The following is a 21,388-nucleotide window of genomic DNA, read 5'->3' as shown; positions in this document are numbered from 1 at the left end:
CTTACATTTGTGCCTCTTATGAAAGTGAAAGAGGAGAGAGAAAAAGCTGGCTTAAAATTCAACATTCAAAAAACAAAGATCATGGCATCTGGTCCCATCAATTCATGGCAAATAGATGGGGAAACAATGGAAATAGTGACAGACTTTGTTTTCCTGGGCTCTAAAATCACTGCAGATGGTGAGTGCAGCTATGAAATTAAAAGATGCTTGCTCCTTGGAAGGAAATCTATGAGCAACCTAGCCAGCATATGAAAACCAGAGACATTACTTTGCCAACCAAGGTACATCTAGTCAAACGTACGCTTTTTCCAGTAGTCATGAATGGATGCGAGAGTTGGACTATAAAGAAAGATGAGCTCTGAAGAATTGATGCTTTTGAACTGTGGTGCTGGAGAAGACTCTTGAGAGTCCCTTAGACTGCAAGGAGATCCAACCAGACAGTCCTAAATGAAATCAGTCCTGAATGTTCATTGGAAGGACTGTTGCTGAAGCTGAAACTCTAATACTTTGGCCACTGGATGCAAAGAACTGACTCATTGGAAGAGAGCCTGATGCTGGGAAAGATTGAAGGCGGGAGGAGAAGGGGACGACAGAGGATGAGATGGTTGGATGGCATCACTGACTCGATGGACATGAGTCTGAGCAAGCTCCAGGAGATGGTGAAGGCCGGGGAGGCCGGGTTTGCTGCAGTCCACGGGGTCGCGAAGAGTCAGACACGACTGAGACTGAACTGACGGCAGGCTGTACCTTCCCAACGACATCTCACTTGTCATCTTACATTTAGGTTTCTAAAAGTTGTCTCTATCTGGAAAGCAGACCTTTGCTTGCCCCGTTCCTGTATCTGATAGTTTCCATTGGATCCTTTTAAAATTCCAAACCCACGGTACAGGAACTCACAGGGTCAGATCGCCGTGCCCGCTGCCACCTTTCCTGGGAAGGTCAGCGTGTTCTCAGACGCTTCAGATGGAGACCAGATGCCTGTGCTGCTTTTCGGCCTCTGGCTTCCTCATTTAGATGAGAGATTACCTTCTGCTTTCCCTTTCTGTTACTGCTCTGGTCTTGGGTACAATCTTCGGACTCTGGAAGGGGCACGTTGGTAAGTTATTAAACTCAAGATTGGCTCACTGCTTTCTAATCACACTGCCCTGGAGGCCTCATTTAAAATTCTCATCATTAAGTCGCCTCTGCTCAGAATACTAGTCCTCTCTGAGCTCTCAGTCGGCAAGGAACAAGGGGAGGAATTACTGAGGGGGGAGGAGTGTTGCAAGGGGACACTTAGATAAGAGGGTAGGTGTGGCCTCCAGGGTGGCCTCACCAGTGGGTAGTCTGTGGGGGCAGGAGTGGGTCTGAAGCACAGCAAATTCACAGGCTCCTGGGGTCCCCAGTGGCCTTGAAGGGGTCAGGGTTTGGAGAGGGCAGATTTTAAGTGGGCATAAGAGGAGCAGAGAAGTGAAAAAAAAAAAGAAAAGAAAAACAACAACAAGTAACCAGAATTAAAAGGCAAATGACAAGCTAGAAAATACGTTTTTAAGAAAAGATTTACCACTTTCTACAGAGTGTTCACAAAAGTTAATTGGTAGAACACTAAGATTCCAATGGGCTTCCCTGGTGGCCCAGGGGTAAAGAATGCACCTGCAAAGCAGGAGATACAGGTGTGATCCCTGCGTTGGAAAGATCCCCTGGATGAGGGCGTAGCAACCCACTCCAGTATTCTTGCTGGACAGAGGACATACAGTCACAAAGAGTTGGACACGACTGACGCAGCTTAGCACACACACAAGGTTCCAATAGATACTTTGGTAAAAAGCATAAACCAATACTTCTTGTTAAAGAAAATATTATTTTTTTGATAATCGTAACTCTGTGATTGGAAACACTGGAAGGCCCCGGACCTTTATCAATGTTGCCAACCGCAGCATTGCTGAAATCTTGGAAAGAACTTATGGCATAGCAGATACACCTTCCCCCCAGATTTTTACCGTTTCATGAAAAAAATGTTCCTGTTTGTTTTCAAAACTTTAATTTTAAGCAAGTAGATAAGAAAACAACACTAGGTACAAAGAGAATAGTTTTAAAAAGAAAATCAGATAGGAACCAGCCAAAGGATGGAGCTGAGAGTGAGGTGCAGCATCTGGGCATCCCTTCCACGTCTGTGTGTGTGTGCACTGCACCCCACAAATGCCACTCAGAGCTGGGGCCTCAGAGTCCACATGCTGTCCACATGGACACTCGTGCCGCAGAAAGATGCCCGGGGCAGCAGAGCTGCTAGCTGCCACCAGCTGTAGATCCTGCAGGTAGATTTCATAACCTCTGTCACTCACGTTCCTGTCTGAGTATACCCATCACACCTGGACCATCTTAGGAGGTAATGGTCAGGCTTTAAGGAGGCTTGAATACAGATGCCCAAGTTGGTAAGTTTTCTAATGTTAGCTTTTATTATTCTCATCGTCATTCTGGTATTGCTAGTTCATAACTTGGTACCCCATCCTCAGGGGCTGGGGTCCTGACTCATTCCCAGACTTCTACACATTTTTTCTTTAGTTACTCAATCTCAATGTCAGCCATTTATTTTTTCTTTATTTCAAAAAATGAATAGCAAACAAACAAAACCAAACACTACTGCCAATTAATTGGACACCCTGGTGAGTTTTCATTCTAGGTGAGGCCTTGGTGTAATTAAAGATGCCCTGGAATCTTTGGTAAAGAATCTGCCTGCAAAGCAGGAGATCCTGATTTGATCCCTGGGTCAGGAAGATACCCTGGAGAAGGGATTGGCTACCCACTCCAGTATTCTTACCTGGAAAATTCTATGAATATCAGCCTGGTGGGCTACAGTCCATGGGGTTGCGACGAGTCAGACGTGACTGAGTAAGTGTTTCACTTTTACATAGAATCTGTGGAATCTGCAGTGCTGTCCCCATGAATTGACTGAGTGCCATGGAACGTTTCTTTAAGCTTTGGAATAATTACAGCTTTGTATCATTCATCTTTTTAATCATTTAGGGATCATCACCAGGTGTCAGGCCTTACTATGAGAACCATGGATACCAGCCGGAAAGCTTGTACCCGCAGCAGCTGCCCACGGCTCCACCTGCTTACGAGGTGTACCCCGCTCAGTACTACCCGCCCGTGGTGCCCCAGTACACCCCAAGGGTTCAGACTCACGCCTCAACACCTGTCATCTACGGGCAGCCCAAACCTCCGTCCAGGACAGCGTGCACCTCAAGTAGGACCCTTTTTGCTTTTATTTTCTCTAATGGAAGCGAGTTTTGGGTCTGCCTTCTCCAGTGTGCCCTCTACCCCCTCCAGCTCGGTGCCAGCTCTTCTCTGTCTGCAGGGCTGGTATGCATGCCTCTCCCTTCCCCATCTCTGTGTCAAAGTTGTGGACCCTGGTTCTCACCTCCCGGGGGCCTTTGGGAGCCTCTTAGCTAGGTGGCACTATTGTTAAAGAATCTGCCTGCCAGTGCAGGATATGCCAGAGTGGTGAATTTGATCCCTAGGTCGGGAAGATCTCCTGGTGGAGGAAATGGCTATCCACTCCAGTATTCTTGCCTGGAGACTCCCATGGACAGAGGAGCCTGGCGGGCTTCAGTCCATGGGGTTGCAAAGAGTTGGACACGACTCTTTGAGCACGCAGCACACATACACAGCTGCTCAGACCTTCATCTCCCACTAACTCTCCTGTACCAGCTTGGCCTGTGCCACCCAGGGTGGTCTTTCCAGCCCAGCCTCTCTGAGCTGCTTCTTGTCTGCATGGTTTCCCACTGTATCATCTTGAGTAGATGTAAGCCCCCAGTGCAGGAAGAGACAAGCTTTCTCTACGTCCCCATTTCCTGGATGCTACAAGTCATGGCAAGGTGCTTGATGAGTATTCTGTATTCAGTGAAGGAAGTGCCTGGTGGGGTTGTCACCCAGGAGCATCTGCAACATTTTCTCATGGCTTGAGGGATCTTATAGGCAGACCTGAGCGGGTCATGGAGAGGCTGAGGGACTGCAGGTGGTGTGTCTTCTGCCTACCACCTTAATTCCATGTCTTTCACGTCCTCTCATTTGTCTGCTTTCTTTTTTAGTCGTTCAAACTTTTAATTAATAATTAATCGTTTTGGCCCCATTATGCTGCACGCAGGATCTTAGTTCCGCGACCAGCGATTGAACCCGTGCCCCTTGCACTGGAAGCACGGAGTCTTGACCTCTGGACCACCAGGGAAGTCCTTGTCTGCTCTCCTTCCATTTCATTTCATCTTCTTTCCCTCCAGATCCCTTCCCTTTGTGCCCCCTCCCCTAACTTGTCAGGCAGGCAAGTCGATGCGGTAAGCGCTGCCCAGGCAGGACTAGTACAGGCAGTTACTTATATGAGCACAGAGCTAGTCCAGGGGCTGGCCCAAGGAACATTTTCATCGACAACATTTTTATTTTATTTTGTGAGATACACATACCCTCACGCACAACTCACAGAGTCAAAGATCTATGGCAGGGTGGATTTCCATGTGCCTACCATACACCATAAGCAGTGGTATCAGGTAACATCTGTGCCCTTTGAAGACTCCCCTCCCCAGACCTCCCTAGCCCGTCACGACTGCCGCCACCCTTGCATTTCTCTCTCTGTCCTTCCCTCTGTCTCCCGCACGCTTCGCAGATGGCTCGCCCGTCCCTCCCTCTCCCCTCCGCTGCTCTCCCCCATTCCTGTGTGCTCTGCCCCTTGTGGCCCCTTCTCCTTGATGACTCCACTCCTTGCCTGTGTGGCTCTCTTTCTCCATCAGTTAGTTCCTCTTGGTTCTAGAAATTCCTTGTCTCTGCACTGATGTCTTTCTGGCGGTGGCTGTTAGATTGAGACCGGTGGCTCCTCACCGGGTGATTTTGACCCTCAGGGGCATTTGGCAATGTCCGGAGACAGTTTCAGTTGCTCTAACTGGGATGCAGTTGCTACTGGCATCTGCTTGGGAGGTGCCAGTGATGATGCTAAGCATCCTCCAGTGTACAGAATGACCTCCACCGAGGATGATCCAGCCAAGATGTCCACGGTGCCCAGGCTGAGGACCGCGGGTCTTAGCCCTTCACGGTCTTAGCTCATCCTTCCCTAACTCTTGGCAACCACTGATTTGTCTCTGTAATTTTGTCTATTTTAGAGTGTAGAGTTGGAGTCATGCAGCAGTATATAGCCTGTCAGAGCCTGACAGTATTTTGCAAGTGACTTAACTAGTATGAAGTCAAGAGATCCTCAGCAAGAGTACAAGGGACATTTTATCTTCCTGGCTTTGTTTGTGTTAGCAAGAGATCTTTCACACTGAACCTTAATATATGTGTTAGCGTTTGGGTTTTGGAGGCTTGAAGGCCAACAATCCTGTGAGGCAAATAATTGACACTGGTCACAGAAGGGCTACATCAGCAATTGATAACAATGAAGATAAGAGGAGAGTGAAAAAGCCAGCTTGAAACTCAACATTAAGAAAACCAAGACATGGCATCTGGTCCTATCACTTCACGGTGGATAGAAGGGGAAAAAAGTGGAAGCAGTGACAAGATTTTATTTTCTTGGTTCGAAAGTCACCTGGGATGGTGACTGCAGCCATGAAATTAGAAGATGCTTGCTCCTTGGAAGGAAAGCTATGGCAAGCCGAGACAGTGTATTAAAAAGCAGAGACATCGCTTTGCTGACAGAGGTCCATATGGTCAGACGCTTCCCTAGTGGCTCAAACAATAAAAAACCTGCCTGTAATGTGGGAGACCCAGGTTCAATCTCTGGGTTGGGAAGATCCCTTGGAGAAGGAAATGGCAACCCACTCCAGTACTCTTGCCTAGAGAATCCCATGGACAGTGGAGTCTGGAGGGTTACAGTCCATGGGGTCGAAAAGAGTTGGACATGACTGAGCGACTCACACACACACATGGTTTTTCCAGTCGTCACGTACAGATGTGAGAGTTGAGCCATAAAGAAGGCTGAGCCCCAAAGAACTGATTCTTTCAAATTATGCTGGAAAAGACTCTTTACTGCAAGGAGATCAAACCAGTCACTCCTAAAGGAATTCAACCCTGAATATTCATTGGGAGGACTGATGCTGATGCTGAAGCTCCAATACTTTGGCCACCTGATGCGAAGTGCCAACTCATTGGAAAAGACCCCGGTGCTGGGAAAGATTAAAGGCAGGAGGAGAAGAGGGTGGCAGAGGATGAGATCGTTAGATAGCATCACCAACTCAATGAACATGAGTCTGAGCAAACTCCAGAAGATAATGAGGGACTGCAAAGCCTGGTGTGCTGCAGTCCATGGAATTGCAAAGAATTGGACATGACTTAGGGACTGAACAACAATAACAGCAGCCAATGATTAGTCAGTTGTACCTACACCCAAATAGGTAAAATTGCAAACCAGCACCCAGTCCAGTCTGATCGACCAGACACTGATCCCAAAATACTTGTCCTCTGGCAGTGAGATCTGGGGCTCCCGCTGCTCACAGTCCCAGCAAGAGCCTGGCAGTTTGCTACGCCAGGAGAGGTTCAGGATGCCTAGTTCAGGACACCCTTTCAACGAGAGGTTCAGGACACCTGGTTTAACATCCTTCTACTCACCAGGCACGGTATCTTATCTTGGATACTATGACACACAGGGAAGTCACCCAAAGGAAGAAATCACCCTTTACTGATGGATCAAAATGACCATTTGGAATTTCCCCTGAGCCTTCTTGGTGACCCCACCTTGCCTGCTGCCAGACACATTGACCGTGAACTAAGTCCTGATAACACATGGCACTCTTCAGACCAGTGGCCGTGACCTCACCCAGGAACCTGTAGGTCTGAGACTCATCTCCTCTCCCCCAGCTGAGTCAGAATCTCTGAGTAACAGGCTCCCCAGGTGATTCCTAAGCTGGTTTGAGCGCAGACTGTGGAAATTTGCTGAATGTGGTAACAAAATGAGGGGTGAAGGTTCATGCCCAGATCCAGTGGGTCAGTTGACTCCAGAAACTGGACTTCTTGATCTGGTGGACTTCTGGAGGGAAAAATGGGCACAGGTGGGGTGCAGGGCCTCCCCATGGGCTCCACCTCTGCCGCCCAGTGTCCTCCTATAGGAGCTAAGGAGTAGTGGGTTGTAGAAGAGCCTTCGCCCTGGCTCTCCTCCCCTCTATCTGTCCGCCCACCTCCCAAGGGAAGCGCCGACCCTGGGGTGCTCTCTGCACAGGAACTGCTGGGGTGGCAGTGGTGGCTTACGCTTAACCAACAACAGCGTGTCGGTTTGTTTCAAAATGGCAACCTACTCCCATCCTCTTGCCCGGAAACTCCCATGGAAGGAGGAGCCTGGTAGGCTACAGTCCATGGGGTCACGAAGAGTTGGACATGACTGAGTGACTTCAGTTTCACTTTTCACTTTCATGATTGGAGAAGGAAATGGCAACCCACTCCAGTGTTCTTGCCTGGAGAATCCCAGGGACGGGGGAGCCTGGTGGGCTGCTGTCTATGGGGTCGCACAGAGTCGGACACGACTGAAGTGACCTAGCAGCAGCAGCAGAGAACACTGGTGACCTTGTCCTATAGCTTGTCTTCTTAGCTGAAACGTGAGCCCAGAGCTCCTGTCCTCAGACTTGGGGGGCGACCCCAGCGCTGCCCTGTAGATATTCCCTCAGTGATAGATCATCCTTCCTTTTCACGGCCCAGCGCGGCAGCCACTGGCCATGTGGGACTATCGAGCAGTTGAATGTACAGAATGATTTAATATCATTTAACATGAGAATTAATTAAAGTGAAAATAGCCATATGAGGCCAGTGACTGTGAGTCAGAGAGTCAGTGTGACTCTGGTCCATCCATTTCCTCAACTGCCTTGAGGAAGAGGCTTTTTTCTCTCTGCCTCGAGTACCACTCACATGGAGATGAGAGAATGGCTGTGCTTTGTGGCATGCAGTATCTTAGCTTCTCAACCAGGGATCACACCTGGGCCCCCTGCATTGGAAGCTTGGAGTCTTAACCATTGGACAGCCAGGGACGTCCCTGGAGATGACAGTTTGGGGAGTGTTATTACTATTTTGCTTATGCTTGTAATTACTGGAGCAAGATATGTTTCCTTTATTCAACCAATTTTTTGCATTTGCCATTTTTTGGACTGTCTTAAGACCAAAAGACTATCTTACTTTTTTAAGAGCTTAACTTCAATGTATGTCTGCTTTATATCACAGCTTCCTGCTTTGGTTCTCCAAAAAGTTAACTTTAGTTCGACTCTGTGGAAGAAATAAGGCCTCACAGGATATGTTCCTAAAGAGAAAAGTCACTTTTAAAAAGTTGAAATATAATTGCTTTACAGTGTTGTGTTAGTTTCCCCTATACAACAGTGAGAATCAGCCACAAGTATACGTATGTCCCCTCCCTGCTGAACTCCCTTTCCCTCCCCATCCCAGCCCTCTGGGTCGTGCAGAGCACCGAGCTGAGCTCCCTGGGCAGCTGCCCGCCAGCTGTGTTACACGTGCTGGTGTGTATACGTCAATGCTGCGCTCTCCATTCGTCCCACCCTCTCCTTCCCCCGCTGCGTCCGCAAGCCCGTTCTCTGCGTCTGCATCTCTATTCCTGCCTTGCAGATAGTTTCATCAGCACCATTTTTCTAGATTCCATATATATGTTTTAAAATACAGTATTTGTTTTCCTCTTTCTGTCTTACTTCACACTCTGTGTGATAGGCTCTGGGTTCATCTGCCTCACTACAGCTGACTCAATTTCATTCTTTTTATGGCTGAATGATACTTAAGTGTATAAGTAAGTAAGTGAAAGTCACTCAGTTATGTCCGACTCTTTGCGACCCCATGGACTATACAGTCCATGGAATTCTCTAGGCCAGAATACTGCAGTGGGTAGCCTTTCCCTTCTCCAGGGGATCTTCCCATCCCAGGGATCGAACCCAGGTCTCCCGCACTGCAGGCGGATTCTTTACCAACTGAGCTATCGGGAAGCCCCATTTAAGTGTATTATTCCTTGATAAAATACACCATAAAAGTAGTGCATGGAATTTGAGAGTCTAAGAAACCAGGTGACTAAGTTGTGTACTCACTTCTTTTCCTACAGAGACTAAGAAAGTCCTGTGCATCACCTTCACCCTGGCGACCCTGCTGGCAGGAGCAATCCTTGCTGCCGTCCTCCTCTGGAAGTACAGTAAGTGCAGGCCAGGGCTGAGGTGCATTGTGCTGGCCGTTCAGCAGCCCTGCTGCCTGGACTGGGGGCCCACCCCCAGCCCTTCATGTAGTTTCCCTTCTCTTTCCTCCTGTTGGACTACGAGGTGCTTGGATAACCTTTCCTGGAAGCTGCCAGTCTCGTTGGCATGCTTCCTCCCCGTCTGCGGGTTGTCAAGATCCCACGTCCTTTGTGTGGTATTGACACGTGGAGGAGAAGCACGTTGAGTTCACCCTGTGCTTTAGAACACTGGGTGGGGCCTGGCACTCGTGAGCACCCGCACCTCGGGGGCACACCTGTCTCCTGCATTTCAGTGTACATGGTGGTGGCTGGAGGCCTACCCTCCCCGGGGGATTCCTGTACCCACAACCAGGCCTCTTCCACCAGCCTGGGGCAGGGATCATGGGTCACGGGACTCACCTGTGTGGCGGGGGCGCAGGGAACTGCTGTCCACATCCCAGGTTAGGGATCCGCCTCTGACTGGAAATAGTAAACCTGGGGGATTCACCATTGCTGTGGCCAGCCCCGCTTTCTTTGACATATGCTGTCGGCAAGGACCCATCCCTCCTTTTAAAATAGAGGGGGACGGCTTGCTGTCTCTTGTCCCGAGGGCTGGGGTTTCCTTGGTTTCTCAGCCTGATGGGCGTCTCCCTCTGTTTCTCTGCAAGTGGAGGACGAGTGCTCAGGGATGGAGTGTGGCTCCTCTGGGACCTGTGTCAGTCCCTCTTTCTGGTGCGATGGCATCCTGCACTGCCCCAGCGGCGAGGACGAGAACCGCTGTGGTGAGTGGCAGGGCTGCTTGTGGGAGGGGGCCGCTTGGCTTGGGCACCGGGTAGCCCCCATAGAGGCCACAGCAAGGCAGGCACACGGTGCCAGGCCTGTATCCCACACGTCAATTACTCCATCACTGACTCCATTCCTGGAGACTGAACCTTGCATCCAAGCCCAGTTTTCAGATGAGGAGACAGGCTCAGAGGTCACACAGCCAGGGGATGGGAGACCACAGCCTAGGGCCAGGCCACATTCATGCCCCAGCTGCCACGGGACGTGACTAAAACGTCACATTTAAACAACAAACTGTTTAAAATATCAAGTTGGGAGTGGGCTCTGTGTTTTCTAAGCAAGCTGCCTTTCGGGTGGTCTATGTCTGTTGTCACAGCGTGGACTCTGCTTCTGCTTTTATTTTCAATGAATTTTTCAGTAGCTGTGAGCTTCCCAGTTGGCACTAGTGGTAAAGAATTTACCTCCCAGTGCAGGAGATCCAAGAGATTTGCGTTCGGTCCCTGGATCGGGAAGATCCCCTGGAGAAGGGAAAGGCAACCTACTCCAGTATTCTTGCCTGGAGAATTCCATGGACAGAGGAGCCTGGAGGAGTCCATGGGGTCGCACAGAGTCAGACATGACTGAGCAACCCTGAGGATGAGGGTTGCGCTGATATCCGCTGAAGGCCCTCCCCAAAGCTTGAAGCCTGCTGCATGCTCTGGGAGCCATTAACTTTGAGTGCAAGTGATGCAGACAGAAGCTGTGTTCCACCCAAGAGCTGTCCATCCTTCTGTGGCCGTCCTGGGGAGATGGTTCTCTTTTACACCCCAAGTCCAGCTCAGGGCACCTGTGTGGGACACTGTCCTGCCCGTGGATTCCCCTGCTCTGGGAGTTCCTGGAGTTCTCGCCTACAGGAGCGGACTTGCACTTGGCAGACTCATTCACTCTGCAGAGTGTCCACATGGTGCTTTGCCTTTATGGGTGATAGTGTATTAGCTACCATTTTCTTAAGGAAAGTGGAGAGTTTCTGAGGTTGAGCAGACGTGGTTACTCTATTGGGTGGAATGGTGTCTGATGTTTTAATCCCTGTGTCCGCTCATGTGTCAATAACTCTAGCAAGACCAACTCATGATGTTGCCTGGACCTGAAGAGCCTTTCTCTTCTTAATGTTGAAGTTGTATTTATTGAAATACTGTAAGAGTTGATGTCTTCAAATAGATCAAAATTCAGGAAGTAGTTAAGGGTATGCAGTGAAAAATCTCACCTACCACTTCACTTACACTTTCACGTAACACACTGACACATAGTCTCATGCTCACAGATACTAATACCTACACTCATCCACTGTGAGATTAAATAGTCCCCAGCACAGGGCTCCTGAGACCATGGTGATTTTCAAGTGATGAGACCACTTGGTGCATCTTCTGTTCTGGTATTTGGTCCTTGACCCCAGCTCCTGACACCGAGCTCTTAAGGCCCTTATCATTTCCTGGGTGATAGAAGGGTCTTTTGTTCAATGAGGCGAATCTGCGTGGCTCCTGAATGGGCCCTGTGGGCGCTGGTCACCACAAAGACTGAGGCACGGGTCGGAGCTTGGCCCTGTCAGCCCCTCGCCCCCCGTCTCGAAACCACTTTCTCATCAGAAAACCACTGATCCTTTTACTGTCTGCATGGTTTTGCCTTTGCCCAAGTGTCGTAGAGCTGGAATCCTGGATGTATGTAGCCTTTTCAGATTGGCTTCCTTCATCACCGACTGATGTGCACTTAGGCTTCCTCTGTGTCTCTTCACAGCCTTGAATCATACTCCACTGTCTGGATGCCCCTGCAGTTGGTTTATCCACTCACATGGTGGATGGAATCGCTCACCACGGAAGCATCAGGAAATGAGCAGACCGAGGCTGGTTGCTCCACGGCAGCCTGAGCCCGGATGTCAGGCCCTAAGCAGCAACTAATCTGCTTTCCGTCTCCATAGGTTTCTTCCTCCAGATGTTTCATAGAAATGGGGTCCTAGAGTGTGTGGACCTTTGTCTGGCCTCTTTCACTCAGAAGAATATCAGTCATGTGTGAACGTTCATGCCTGTTGTATCGTGTGTTTCATCCCCTTTCATGGAAAAATAACATTCCATTGTGCGCAAGGACTGCATTCTGTGTGTTCTTCCATTGATGAGCGTTTGGATGTTAGCCCCTTTCAGCTCCTGTGAATAATGCTGTCACGAACATGTCTGCACGATGTTCATTTTTGTCTGAATACTTATTTTCAGCTCTGTTGGGTGAAGGGCACATTTGGGGAGGAAAGGCTAGATTCTGGGCATCTCCTGTGTGTAGCTGGGGAGAGGGAGCCCACCCCTCTGGAGCCTCTTGTCCGGGCAGGGTGGGGCCCGCATGAGGACAGGATGGAGGTCGCCGTCTGGGACTCACCGGAGCCTCCCTTCCCGCAGTTCGCCTCTATGGACCGAACTTCGTCCTTCAGGTGTACTCGGCACAGAGGAAGTCCTGGCATCCCGTGTGCCAGGACGACTGGAGTGAGAACTACGGGAGGGCGGCCTGCCAGGACATGGGCTACCGGTGAGTTCCAAGCCCCTCGCCCTCCCTGGTGACGGCGACAGGCACAGAGGCAGAGTCAGTGCTCCTCTCTGCTCCCCCCAAGAAGTGCCAGCCCCCGGACACCACACACCCCTCTGTCTTCTTCCCAAAGCTGCCCCAGGGGACCAGCGGGGGAGTGTGTGCCCCACACCCCCAGCCCCTTCCTGGCCGCCCCCAGCCCCACCTCCTCCTGGGCCTCCATCTATCTGCTCCTGGTCCATCGGGGCTGTCCAGCACCGAGGTCACCAGGGTCCCGGGTGCTGGCTGAGGGCCTTCAGAGACTCATTTCCTGAGGAGACTCCAGTGCAAGGTGGAAGCCTTGACTCAGCTCGCCTCCGACGTGGGGGTTGAGGTGGGAGGCCAGTGGGGAGGACTGCGGGGGAGGTTGGAGGGAACAGATCTGTGAGAGCTTCACTGCAGGAGTTCAGGAGGCACTGGGGGCTTTTGAACAGAGAGAGCTGATCACTGGTTTTATCCGTAAGAGAATACATCCCTCATGTAGCCACCAGAGAAGGTTCCAGCCAGGGGCTCATCAGAGCACGCCTGCCAGTCCTGCCTTCCAGGGAGAGGCTGTGCCATTTTACTGCCACCTTCTCTTCCTTGGGGGTGTCCCCATGTGACTTCTCTGCAATTCTAGCCTGTTTGCCCTATGCCAGTTTTCAAAATGAATTATCACTGGATAAAAAAGTTGCCATCTTAGCTAGAGAACTACTTCCAAATGCCACTCTCTGCCTAGTTGCAGTGTGTCACTATGAATTAGTAGGGATGTCTCATCATGGTTCAGGGTCTACGTTTTATCACTGGGAGCATTTTGACATGTGGTTACATTATATGTTTGGTTACATTATACGTCCTCACACATCTATATTCGTACTTCTTTTTTATCCTGATCCAGATTAGATTCGAAATACGACTGATAGAGGACTTTCCCCTGACACTTCAGGGTTGTTGGATGGTTATAATGTGGTGTCACTTAATTAGAACTGGTGTTTTTGTTTTCCAAAATGCTCTTAACCTGCATGTCATACAAGAGAAGTACTACGATATAGCTAGAGCATAGGATTTGCAAATGCTCGCAGCAAAACTATTATTTTAAGTAAGACTTTCTGTCTTTTTTTTAGGAATAGTTTTTATTCTAGCCAAGGAATAGCAGATGACAGCGGAGCCACAAGCTTTATGAAGCTGAACATAAGTGCCAACGATATCGACCTCTATAAAAAACTCTACCACAGGTATTTAATTTGCTGGTTCCTTTTTTAAAAATTTGTTTTATTGAAGTATGGGTGATTTACAATGTTGTGTTCATTTCCACCAGACAGCAGAGTGATTCAGTTATACAAATATATGCATTCTTTTTCACATTCTTTTCCATGTGGTTTATCACAAGATGTTGAATATAGTTCCCTGTGGTATACAGTAGGACATTGTTGTTTATATCCATCCTATATATAATAGTTTGCATCTGCTAAGCTGATCGCTGAAGAATTGATGCTTTTGAACTGTGGTGCTGGAGAAGACTCTTGAGAGTCCCTTGGACTGCAAGGAGATCCAACCAGTCCATTCTAAAGGAGATCAATCCTGGGTGTTCATTGGAAGGAGTGATGCTAAAGCTGAAACTCCAATACTTTGGCCACCTCATGCAACGAGTTGACTCATTGGAAAAGAGTCTGATGCTGGGAAAGGTTGGGGGCGGGAGGAGAAGGGGACGATAGAGAATGAGATGGCTGGATGGCATCACCGACTTGATGGACATGAGTTTGAGTGAACTCCGGGAGTTGGTGATGGACAGGGAGGCCTGGCGTGCTGTGATTCATGGGGTCGCAGAGAGTCGGACACGACTGAGCGACTGAACTGAACTGAACTGAGCTGAATCCTAAAATTCCAGTCCATCTGCTCTTCCCTCCCCTTGGCAACCAGGTGTCTGTTTCTGTGTCTGTGAGTCTGTCTGCTCCGTAGGTAAATTCGTTTGTTTCATATTTTAGATTCCATATATAAGTGATATCATATGGCATTTGTCTTTCTCTGTCTGGCTTACTTCACCTAGTATGATCGTTTCTAGGTCCGTCCATGTTCCTGAAAAGGGAATTATTTCATTTTTTCTTATGGTTGAGTAGTATTCCATTGTATATATGTACCTCATCTTCTTTATACACTCATCAATAGGTGGATATTTAGGGTGCTTTCCGGAGAAGGCAATGGCAAGCCACTCCAGTACTCTTGCCTAGAAAATCCCATGGACGGAGGAGCCTGGTAGGCTGCAGTCCATGGGGTCGCTAAGGGTCGGACACAACTGAGCGACTTCACTTTTACTTTTCACTTTCACACATTGGAGAAGGAAATGGCAACCCACTCCAGTGTTCTTGCCTGGAGAATCCCAGGGACAGGGGAGCCTGGTGGGCTTCCATCTATGGGGTCACACAGAGTCGGACACGACTGAAGTGACTTAGCAGCAGCAGCAGCAGCAGGGTGCTTTCATGTCTTGACACTGTAAATAGTGCTGCATGAACACTGGGGTGCATGTATCTTTTTGAATTATATTTTGTCTGGGTATATGCCCAGGAGTGGGATTGCAGGATAATGTGGCACTTTTATTTTTAGTCTTTTGAGGAATCTCAAAATTAATTAAACTAATTGCATGGACCACAGCCTTGTCTAACTCAACAAAACTATGAGGCATGCCGTGCAGGGCCACCCAAGACTGATGGGTCATGGTGGAGAATTCTGACAAAATGTGGTCCACTGGTGAAGGGAATATCAAACCACTTCAGTATTCTTGCCTTGAGAACCCCATGAACAGTACAAAATGGCAGAAAGATATGACACTGAAAGATGAACTCCCCAGGTCAGTAGGTGCCCAATGTGCTACTGGAGAAGAGTAGAGAAATAAATCCCAAAAGAATGAAGAGACAGAGTCAAAGCAAAAACAACGCCCAGTTGAGGATGTGACTGGTGATGGAAGTAAAGTCTGATGCTGTAAAGAACACTATTGCATAGGAACCTGGAATGTTAGGTCCATGAATCACGGTAAATTGGAAGTGGTGAAACAGGAGATGGCAAGAGTGGACATCGACATTTCAGGAATCAGTGAACTAAAATGGACTGGAATGGGCAAATTTAACTCAGATGACCACTACTGTGGGCAAGAATCCCTTAGAAGAAATGGAGTAGCCATCATAGTCAACAAAAGAGTCCAAAATGCAGTACCTGGATTCAGTCTCAAAAAGGACAGAATAGTCTCTTCGTTTCCAAGGCAAACCATTCAATATCATACTAATGCAAGTCTATGCCCTGACCAGTAAAACTGAAGTTGAATGGTTCTATGAAGACCTACAAATCCTTCTAGAATTAACACCCAAAAAAGATGTCGTTTTCATTTTAGCGGACTGGAATGCAAAAGTAGGAAGTCAAGAGATACCTGGAGTAACTGGAAAATTTGGCCTTGGAGTACAAAATGAAGCAGGACAAAAGCTAACAGAGTTTTGCCAAGGAAACACACTGGTCATAGCGAACACCGTCTTCCAACAACACAAGAGAAGACTCTACACATGGACATCACCAAATGGTCAATACCGAAATCAGATTGATCATATTCTTTGCAGTCAAAGATGGAGAAGCTCTACACAGTCAGCAAAAACAAGACTGGGAGCTGACTGTGGCTCAGATCATGAACTTCTTATTGCCAAATTCAGACTGAAATTGAAGAAAGTAGGGAAAACCACTGGACTATTCAGGTATGACCTAAATCAAATCCTTTACGATTATACAGTGGAAGTGACAAACAGATTCAAGGGATTAGACCTGATAGAGTGCCTGAAGAACTATGGACAGAGGTTCATGACATTGTACAGGAGGCAGTGATCAAGACCATCCCCAAGAGAAAGAAATGCAAAAAGGAAAAATGATTCTGAAGAGGCCTCACAAATAGCTGAAAAAAGAAGAGAAGCTAAAGGCAAAGGAGAAAAGGAAAGATATACCAATTTGAATGTCGAGTTCCAAAGAATTAGCAGGGAGAGATAAGAAAGTCTTCCTCAGTGATCAATGCAAAGAAATAAGGAAAACAATAGAATGGGAAAGACTAGAGATCTCTCGGAGAAGGCAATGGCACCCCACTCCAGTACTCTTGCCTGGAAAATCCCATGGACGGAAGAGCCTGATAGGCTGCAGTCCATGAGGTCGCTAAGAGTCGGACACGACTGAGGGACTTCACTTTCACTTTTCACGTTCATGTATTGGAAAAGGAAATGGCAACCCACTCCAGTGTTCTTGCCTGGAGAATCCCAGGGACGGGGAAGCCTGGTAGGAGGCCATCTATGGGGTCACACAGAGTCGGACACGACTGAAGTGACTTAGCAGCAGCAGCAGTAGCAGCAGAGATCTCTACAAGAAAATTAGAGATACCAAGAGAATATTTCATGCAAAGATGGGCTCAATAAAGGACAGAAATGGTATGGACCTAACAGAAGCAGAGGATATTAAGAAGAGGTGGCAAGAATACACAGAACTATACAAGAAAGATCTTCACAACCCAGATGACCACAATGGTGTGATCACCCAGGCAGACATCCTGGAATGTGAAGTCAAGTGGGCCTTAAGAAACATCACTACAAATAAAGCTAGTGGAGTTGATGGAATTCCAGTTGAGCTATTTCAAATCCTAAAAGATGATGCTGTGAAAGTGCTGCACTCAATATGCCAACAAATTTGGAAAATTAAGCAGTGGCCACAGGACTGGAAAAGATCAGTTTTCATTCCAATCCCAAAGAAAGGCAATGCCAAAGAATGTTCAAACTATCACACAATTGTACTCATCTCACAGGCTGGCAAAGTAATGCTCAAAATTCTCCAAGCCAGGCTTTAACAATACGTGAACCATGAACTTGCATATGTTCAAGCTGGATTTAGAAAAGGTAGAGGAACCAGAAATCAAATTGTCAACATCCGTTGGATCATTGAAAAAGCAAGAGCGGTCCAGAAACCATCTGCTTCTGCTTTATTGACTATGCCAAAACCTTTGACTCTGGATCACAGCAAACTGTGGAAAATTCTGAAAGAGATGGGACTACCAGACCAGCTTAGCTGCCTCCTGAGAAATCTGTATGCAGGTCAAGAAGCAACAGTTAGAACTGGACATGGAACAACAGACTGGTTATAAATTGGGAAAGGAGTGTGTCAAGGCTATATATTGTCACTTTGCTTATTGAACTTATATGCAGGCTCCATGATGCGAAATGCCAGGCTGGATGAAGCACAGGCTGGAATCAAGATTGCCAGGGGAAATATCAATAACCTCAGATATGCAGATGACACCACCCTTACGGCAGAAAGTGAAGAGGAACTAAAAAGCCTCTTGATGATAGTGAAAGAGGAAAGTGAAAAGTTGGCTTAAAACTCAATATTCAGAAAACTAAGATCATGGCATCCAGTCCTATCATTTCATGGCAAGTAGATGGGGAAACAGTGAGAGACTTTGTTTCTTTAGGCTCCAAAATCACTGCAGATGGAGAGTGCAGCCATGAAATTAAAAGATGCTTGCTCCTTGGAAGAAAAGCTATGACCAACCTAGACAGCATATTAAAAAGCAGAGACGTTGCTTTGCTAACAAAGGTCTGCCTAGTCAAAGCTATGGTTTTTCCAGTAGTCATGTATGGATGTGAGAGTTGGACTATAAAGAAAGCTGAGAATTGATGCTTTTGAAATGTGGTGTTGGAGAAGACTCTTGAGAGTCCCTTGGACTGCAAGGAGATCCAACCAGTCCATTCTAAAGGAAATCAGTCCTGACTATTCATTGAAAGGACTGATGCTGAAGCTGAAACTCCAATACTTTGGCCAACTGATGGGAAGAACTGACTCACTAGAAGAGACCCTGATGCTGGGAAAGACTGAGGGCAGGAGGAGAAGGGGATGACAGAGGATGAGATGGTTGGATGGTATCACTGACTCGATGGACATTAATTTCAGCAAGCTCCAGGAGTTGGTAATGGACAGGGAAGCCTGGCGTGCTACAGGCCACAGGGTCACAAAGAGTCAAACACAACTGAGCGACTGAACTAAATTGAACTGAGGAATCTCCACACTGTTCTTCATAGTGGCTGCACCAAGTTACATCCCCCTGACAGTGTAGGAATGTTCCGTTTTCTCCACAACCCTTCCGGCATTTGTTATTTGTAGACTTTTAATGATGGCCCTACTGACCAGTGTGAGTTGATACCTCATTGTTGTTTTGATTTGCGTTTCTCTAATTATTAGTGATGTTGAACATCTTTTCATGGGTGTGTTGGGCATGGTTGTTTCTTTTTTCTTTTCAAAAACTGCAAATGAGTAGGGGATGTCTGGGAGAATCACCATTAGCGTTTGATTTCTCTCTTGCTGGTGAGAGTTTGTCTGAGTTCCTCACAGGGAGGAGATTGGACTCTAAGTAGGACCTGTCACTCTGAGCAGCTCTGGGTTCATTCTAGGGAGGCGTTCGTACTAAGTCGCTTCAGGCGTGTTTGACTCTTTGTAGCCCACAAGGCTCCTCTGTCCGTGGGATTCTCTAGGCAAGAATACCAGAGTGGCTTGCCGTTTCCTCCCCGATGGAATCTTCTCGACCCAGGGATCAAACCCACATCTCCTGCATTGCCGGCAGGTTCTTTACCACTAGCGCCACCTTGGGAAGCAGCTATGGTCTATTGGCCACCTGTTTGTGCCCTCTGCCCTCCGGGGTATTGGGTAACATTAAAAAATGAAGATTCCTTTTTCCCGATTTTCTTCTCTCTGCAGGCACTAGAGATGCATCTTAGTGTGTGTCAGGGTTTGTGTCTAGGAGTCCAGAAGAATGTCTCCGGGTCCCCACTGGGGTGCCCAACTCATCCTGGTTTGTGCAGGACCCTGCTGGTTTCACACTGGAAACTCTGCTCCCAGAGGTCCTCTCAGCCCAGGCAGTGGGGAAGGTTGGTCCCCCAGCCCCATCCGTAGAGTCAGAGGATGCTGTGTGAGGGGTGGGCCTGGGAGCTAGCGGCTCCCAGTGTTTCCTGTACCTGGAGGCCAACTTGCAGTGCTGAGAAGGTCGCAGTGAATCCAGTGGGTAGACGTGAACCTGAGTTGGTCCCACGGTTGATGGTTTGATTAGTTAGGAGAGTGGGGGAGAGGGCTAGGCTTAAGCTACTCAGTTCGTGTTACTTATGTTTAAAATGTTTGCAGTCTTCCTAGAATCATTGTGCTGGTGTTATTTAGTTGCTAAGTCATGTCTGACTCTTCGGCGCCCACATGGACTGTAGCCCTCCAGTCTCCTCTGTCCATGGGCTTTTCCAGGCAAGAGTACTGGAGAGGGTTTCCATGCCCTCCTCCAGGGGGATCTTCTTGGCCCAGGGACCAAACCTGGGTCTCCCGCATTGCAGGCAGATTCTTTACCACTGAGCCACCAGGGAGTATAGAATACTGTTACCCAAATGGAATGTTGTTTCATGTAAGAAGCACAGCATACAGCTTCCTCAGCTCCCAGTTCCCCATCACTCATCCAAACCATGCTGGCCAGGTGCCAGGTGCTATATTTAGGGAAAGAAGTACAAATTAAGCTTCCCCCGCCTTCTCTGTGAGTGGGAGACTGAAGCAGGTTTGTGTTCCTGGTGGCCTGGGGGGCTGACTTCTACCTGGGGCACCTGAGCCTGGTCGTCCCCAAGAATGTGACAGGCTGAGCCTAGGAGGAAGGGTGCCCATGGCCAGGTGTGGCCATCAAAACAGTGGGCTGTGGTTTGCCCCACTGAGAAGCTAAACACAGCTGCCTGGGCTCTTTGTAAATACCATCTCTTTGTCTTACTTGGAACCAGGGCTGAGCAAGGGAGGGAAGGCTGCCACCTTGTGGTAACTCGTAAGATGGCTTCAGACTTTGGAGGAAAGAAGAGGTCATTGCTTGGCACATGGTGTCCCGTATTCTTGTCAGGGGGTGGGAGGACTTCTTTCCTGTTTGCTTTCAGATGTAGCACTTTGATACTTGAACCTCGGGCTCCTGGTAGGGCTCGTCTGAGTGACTGCTTCGTGCCCTGATGTTGTGTTGTTGTTCAGTCACTTAGTCGTGTCTGACTCTTGATGACCCCATGGACTGCAGCACACCAGGCTTCCGTGTCTTTCACCACCTCTCAGAGCTTTCTCAAACTCATGTCCATTGAGTCGGTGATGCCATCCAACCATCTCATTCTCTGTCGCCCCTTCTCCTCCTGCCCTCAATCCTTCCCAGCATCAGGGTCTGATGGCTGCACAGTGTGCCTCCACACAGGGAGAATGACCCGATGATCCTTAGAAAACATCCGCTCTTAATGGGAGCATGTCTTCTCTTGGCATCTAGTGCCACCCAGCCAGAGACCACCAAGAGACACCTTGTCTTGGAACCATGGTGTCTCAGTGGGAGGGTGTTAGAAGGGACTTATAATGGGATTGTATTGAGTCATTTGGGGAAGGTTCCAGGGAGCTAGGTTTGGGCATGGATTGGATGCTGTCCGGAAATGAGGTGATTCTATAGTTGGTACCTCAATGCTTTTTTGTCAGAAGGTGAGTGGCATGAAGCCAGGCTACTGCTGGGATTGGCAAAGAAGTGCAGTCACTCATGCCAGCCAGCAGAGGGGGCTGTTGGTCACTGTGAGGTTTGGACCAGGTTCATGGGATGAATTACAAGCTGGAATCAAGAATGCAGGGAGAAATATCAACAACCTCAGATATGCAGATGATATGACTCTAATGGCAGAAAGTGAAGAGGAACTAAAGGGCCTCTTGATGAGGGTGAAAGAGGAGAGTGAAAAACCTGGCTTAAAAGTCAACCTTTAAAAAACGAAGATCATGGCATCTGGTCCCATCACTTCATGGCAAATAGATGGGGAAAAACTGGAAACAATGACAGATTTTATTTTCTTGGGCTCCAAAATCACT

General features: G+C 48.3%; 1 protein-coding gene across 3 annotated transcripts in view; it reads left to right on the top strand.

Moving 5' to 3' along the window:
* The window catches only part of TMPRSS2 (transmembrane serine protease 2), a 47,656-nt gene that overhangs the window by 11,156 nt on the left and 15,112 nt on the right, over positions 1-21,388 (top strand). For all 3 annotated transcript variants that reach the window (XM_088840821.1, XM_088840818.1, XM_055414283.2), the window contains exons 3-7: positions 3,004-3,226; positions 9,041-9,127; positions 9,814-9,927; positions 12,346-12,472; positions 13,612-13,722. In XM_088840821.1, coding sequence (XP_088696947.1) covers positions 3,004-3,226; positions 9,041-9,127; positions 9,814-9,927; positions 12,346-12,472; positions 13,612-13,722 — 662 coding nt within the window. The remainder of the gene's footprint in view (positions 1-3,003; positions 3,227-9,040; positions 9,128-9,813; positions 9,928-12,345; positions 12,473-13,611; positions 13,723-21,388) is intronic.

Source organism: Moschus berezovskii, chromosome 1 (assembly GCF_049115385.1).
Source record: "Moschus berezovskii isolate FMDL1 chromosome 1, NW_MosBer_1.0, whole genome shotgun sequence".
Classification (NCBI taxonomy): Eukaryota; Metazoa; Chordata; class Mammalia; order Artiodactyla; family Moschidae; genus Moschus; species Moschus berezovskii.
Note: the sequence above shows the minus strand (reverse complement) of the source record. Positions and strands in the feature narration are given on the sequence as shown.